The sequence below is a fragment of the Calypte anna genome, chromosome 2 (genome assembly GCF_003957555.1).
Source record: "Calypte anna isolate BGI_N300 chromosome 2, bCalAnn1_v1.p, whole genome shotgun sequence".
In the NCBI taxonomy this organism is placed as follows: Eukaryota; Metazoa; Chordata; class Aves; order Apodiformes; family Trochilidae; genus Calypte; species Calypte anna.
In genome coordinates, this window is record NC_044245.1 from 80,810,444 (window position 1) to 80,815,675 (window position 5,232).

At 41.7% G+C, this 5,232-nt stretch overlaps 1 protein-coding gene across 1 annotated transcript; it reads left to right on the forward strand.

Annotated features, from left to right (window-relative positions):
* Positions 1–804: 804 nt before the first annotated feature.
* Positions 805–4,538, forward strand: MED10 (mediator complex subunit 10). The gene is made up of 4 exons (XM_008491332.2): positions 805–967; positions 1,242–1,325; positions 2,498–2,600; positions 3,740–4,538. Exons 1-4 carry the CDS (start codon positions 846–848, stop codon positions 3,833–3,835), a joined length of 405 nt encoding a protein of 134 aa, XP_008489554.1. The 5' UTR covers positions 805–845; the 3' UTR covers positions 3,836–4,538.
* Positions 4,539–5,232: the final 694 nt, after the last annotated feature.

Sequence of the window (5,232 nt, forward strand, 5' to 3'; positions counted from 1 at the left end):
ACAAGAAGGACAGAGAGGTCTCAAGAGTCTAGAGAAGGGATGTATCAAGGGGCTGGAACTCCTCTCCTGTGAGGACAGGATGAGAGAGCTGGAGTTGTTCATAGAATCATAGAATTGGCTGGGTTGGAAGGGACCTCAGAGATCATCGAGTCCAACCCTTGAACCACCGTTGCGGTTGCTAGACCATGGCACTGAGTGCCACATCCAGTCTCTTTTTAAATAACTCCAGGGACGGAGAATCCACTATTTCCCTGGGCAGCCCATTCCAATGTCTGATCACTCTCTCTGTAAAGAAATTCTTTCTAATATCTAACCTAAACCTCCCCTGGCACAACTTAAGACCATGCCCTCTTGTCTTGTTGAAAGTCGTCTGGCAAAAGAGACCAACCCCCACCTGGCTACCCCCTCCTTTCAGGGAGTTGTAGAGAGCGATGAGGTCTCCCCTGAGCTGCCTCTTCTCCAGGCTGAGCAGCTACAGCTCCCTCAGCCTCTCCTCATAGGATCTGTGCTCGAGTCCCTTCATCAGCCTGGAGAGGAGAAGGCTCCGGGAAGCCCTTATAGCGGCCTTCTAGTACCTGAAAGGGGATACAGGAAAGCTGGGGAAGGACTTTTTAGAAGGCCCAGAAACTGTTTCAGAGATGGATTTGAGCTGCGCCCTCCCCCTTCCCAACGGTGCCGCGGCGGCGGGGGGGGTGGGAGGAGAGAGGGGGCGTGGCTTAGATTGAATGAGCGTGGCTTAGGAGCAAGGGGCGTGGCTTGTGCCAGAGGGGGCGTGACCGTAGGCTGTGTGCGTGTTGTGTCCTGCGCATGCGCAGGAGTCCGGAAGAGGTGGGGAGGTGGCGGTGATGGCGGAGAAGTTCGACTCTCTGGAGGAACACCTGGAAAAGTTCGTGGAGAACATCCGGCAGCTCGGCATTATCGTCAGCGATTTTCAGCCCAGCAGCCAGGCTGGTCTCAACCAGAAGTTGTAAGGATCTCGCCTTCCCGCCCACTCCTTACCCTTACCGGGCCTGGCCGCGCGAGGCCTTGGCCGCCACCTCCCCATCCCCCAACCCCATCCCGGTACCTCAGGTACCACAGAACCTCGCCGGCGGTTCTGTCGCTCTTCATCCGTAGCCGAGCGTGGGAGGAGCGACGGGGAGGTTTGCTGGGGTCTCCGTCGCTGGGATTCGAGTCGTCGGCCTGGCAGCCGCGCAGTTACAGCCCTTTCGAGTTAAACCCGACCTGTTTTCATCTTCCAGGAATTTCATGGTGACGGGCTTGCAGGATATCGACAAATGCCGGCAGCAGCTGCACGATATCAGTGTGCCCTTGGAGGTTTTTGAGTAAGTAACTTTGTATCTGGCAGGGAAGGTGCTGTAGTAGGTATGATGTGAGGTACTGTGTCTCTGCAGCAGTGATGTTTTTCCTGAGGACTGCTTGTTTCTTAAACTCCATTTTCTGAGTGCCTCTGCTAATGTGAGCAGGCAGAAGACAGTAAGAAGTACCTCTAGCCTGTGAGGAGGCAGAAGGGTAAGAGAAGATTTTTTTTTTTTCCCATTTATATTGACTCTACATATATAGGCAGTAATATTAATTGTGCTGAATCTAGTGATTTAGTAAGGAGACTTTTGCTTTGGAAATATACTTTTACACTAGGTTGGAATCAGAACTTAAAGTTGGAGGGGGGAAAAAAACCAAACAGTCCAGTACTTAAATATTTGTGTTGTTTCAGGTTTGTTAGTCCTTTTTTTGGCATTTAGGATTAAAATGTTAAAAAAACAAAATCACAGTTGTAGAGAGAGAGCTATACTGCTTTGATGATATTTTTTTTTACTGGCAAGTTAATTTACTGGTGTTTCTTTTAAGCCAAATGTCCCTGGTTTGTTATATTCTAGTGTATCACTGGCTATACAGATCTTTTTCAGGTGGGCTCTCACTTTATCTGTGAGTATTATTACGATATTAAATGTTCTGTTTTCTTTATTCAGTGGTGGAATTTCCCTTTGTCAGGCACTTATATCGCAAAGCAAAAAGAGGCTCATAGGTTTGCAGATATAAGTGTTAATTTTTAACCCTTATTATGGTATGCACAGTTCCTCCTTATCCTTGAATTGCAAGGTGCTGTATTCCCATGTGCTTATTGTTCCCTATGTACTAACCAAGCTATTTTATGGTTAATACCCTTTCAATTGCTTGGAAAAGGACCATCTTTCTTCATTCATTTGTGCTTGCTGCCTGTGAGGAGCAGGTAGTTTTATGTTTGCTTTTAATCCTTTTTTTATCAAAGCCCCAGGCTTTCTGGAAACAAAGATTTAAAACAGGATACCAAGACAGCTGCTTGGAAGTCTGGTCTTCCTTGAGATGACTTCTGAAAATAGCCAAGTTAAACCACGTTTTTTAAATACACGTTTTGGATAGTGGTAGTAAAATAAGACAGCAAGGCAAACCATTCTGTACCTTGGAGAAGAACCTAGTAGGAATTTAATCATTGATGTAGTATCTTTCCTGTTTTCAGGTACATAGATCAAGGCCGCAATCCTCAGCTTTACACCAAGGAGTGTCTGGAGCGAGCTTTGGCTAAAAATGAGCAAGTAAAAGGAAAAATTGACACAATGAAGGTAAACCAGAAATAACGAAAGTACTCATGTAACAATGTATTTGATAAGTTTTTACTTTTCTCTAAATATGTAGGGGGAGTTCACTTTTGCAGTTATTAAATTCTCTTATTAAGTGATCTGTGTTAGGAATTGCTCTGCATCTCTGTAGCTCAGTTGATGCTAATTCAGCCCGTTCTTGAACGGAAACTTATAATTCATCCCTCACTTGGAGATGGAGGTGTTTCTGAAATGTTGTTTTGATTCAGGTTGTATGTAGCATTATGGACCTTTTTTTTGTGTTTTCATTTGGAATCCGAGTGAGTACCTCCCACAGTTATAGAGGTGTAAATATGATGTGTGTGAATTCAGAAATAAGCACAAGAGAATGGGTATTTTTCCAGTCTTAAGTGGATCTTAAGATTATAAAAATCTCAAATGTACTCAGTAAGTACAATGAGTTGATTTTTATAAAATGACTTATAATGTATGCTAGTGTTTAGTTTTCTGAACTTGTACTTCCATCTGTTTAACAGCAGTAATTACTGCTGAAAAATACAGCCAGAAAAGGAAGTTCAGTCAGATTTAAGAAAGGGCTGCTTGTTAAGACTATTGTTTAGCCAACTTAAAATTAATGTGGAGGATGGCAGTTTGTGCTGCAGAATGTAGACATATCTTCATGTGTCCTAAGTTTCTCTTTTGTTTGCTATGCTCTGTGCTTGTAAAAGTTGGAAGAACTGTGTATTCTTAGGCAGGCACGAGTTCCATTTTTTTGAGGTGGAGGGGATTCCCTATCAAATCAAGAGGATGTGTCCCTTATCAGCTTTGTTTAGCAAGGTCAGAGGGATACCAGAGCAGCAAAATTTACCAGAGAGGTCCAACTACTTGGTATTTCTTAGGTGAAAATACTAGTTAATTTATGGGAAATAAAAAGCATTTTAGTTTGCCTGGTGCTTTCCTAGTGGATTTCACTGGAGCATTTTTAGTGAATTTTGTATGTTTAACTTTCTGTGTTTGTGCATGTGGTTTTGATGGTGTTTTTTGGCTCCTGTTCTCTTAGGTCACTGTAATGTCTTGTAAACAAATGCTACTGCCCAATAGGTAATACTGTCTGAAATCTAGAAAAATTGGGCAAATGATGTATTTGTATTTCTTCTTTCCAGAAATTTAAAAGTCTATTAATTCAAGAACTGACAAAGGTGTTCCCAGAAGACATGGCGAAGTACAAAGCTATTCGAGGAGAAGATCCTCCTCCTTAAGTTGGCCTTTGATATCTTTAAAAATGTGAATTTTGTAACCATGAATTATGAAGAGAGAGGGGGAATCCAAGCCTTCATAAAAACTGTACTAAAACTGGCAGTGATGAACTGTAAAGGAACCTTGATGGTTGTTGATGATTGTGGTCGGAAACTTCTGAATCTTTGTGAAAACTTTGAGTAAAAGGTTGCAGTGAAAACTTTTATGGTGATCTATTCTTCTTTCCTGAAAGGCTTTGGAGATAAAATTGTCTGCAAGTCATCAATACGTAGCATTTTCCACAAAGTGCATTACCAGAGCAGAAAATCATGGGTTTTATCATGTGAAAAGTATACTTCAGGATTGTAGGTTCATCTGTTTTTAAGATAAATGTATTTGTTATACTTGATCATTATTTAATGTGTCAAGCTCCCCCCCCCCCCCTTTTATTTTTTTAAATACATTATAAACAATTGCCTGCTTTCATCTTGCCAAATTAGACTGAACAGGAGCCTATCAAGGGCTGCACCTCTTGTGTCACTGTCAACTGCAACCAAGAAAACATTTGGATACTTTTGTTTTTCTCTATGAGCTGCAGTGCAGATGGCTGAGGATGGAGAAAGTGACCCTATTTGGCATTTAGCTTCTCAGAATATTAGTATTTTGTTTAATGTAAGCTTCTGTTTAAATCTGATTGTTTTCTGTAAGCAGGTTGTTGAATAAAAATTTGAAAAAAAAATTAAATTGCCTTCCTGTGGTATAGCTGTGAAAAGTAGCATGTTCCTCAGCATCATAGTAATAGAAATAGAATGTATATAAAAACTTTATCTTCAGATATAAATTTTTAACAGCCAACTTGGTATTTTGGTTCTGTGGGGAAAGCTTTCCTTATGTGGGTAAAATGTCCCTTTAAGCACCTAAAGGAGGGGATTTTGGGGATCAGTGATTGTCACCTGAAGCATTCCTGATTAGCTGCAAACTCATCTGTGTAATCTGGTGATAAGGAGGGCAGTCCCAGCACAGAACAGTGTGTTGGGCTCACTGCCCAGAGGCTTAGTCCATGTGTAGAAGATGAGTTTTACAGGGAAGCTCTTTTCATCTTGGGAGTTTGCAAAACTTGAACATTTGTGCTTACATTTGTCCTTCCAATTGTAACTTGACTTTATTTCTTTTTCACCAGCAGATGAATTTATTGTTTTGTTAACTTTTATGTGCTAAAATTAGTGGGTTTAGGCAGGAGCTCATGGAGCTATATTAATGTGCTCTATAGCAGACCTAAATCCTCATCCATAAAAGACCTTAATGAGGATTTAGGTGCATTCAAGTTTTTGGTGCCTTCATTTCCACACCCATCCATACTGCTAAGCAACTCTATGCCAGACTATGTTTTGGCATAGCAAGGAAAACCAGAAAGCTAAGT

Bases quoted from the DNA above. Each gene is read 5' to 3' on its own strand.
- MED10 (XM_008491332.2), top strand. From the start codon at position 846: ATGGCGGAGAAGTTCGACTCTCTGGAGGAACACCTGGAAAAGTTCGTG. The intron at 968-1,241 runs GTAAGGATCTCG...TTCATCTTCCAG, and splicing joins GCTGGTCTCAACCAGAAGTT to GAATTTCATGGTGACGGGCT. The intron at 1,326-2,497 runs GTAAGTAACTTT...TCCTGTTTTCAG, and splicing joins GTGCCCTTGGAGGTTTTTGA to GTACATAGATCAAGGCCGCA.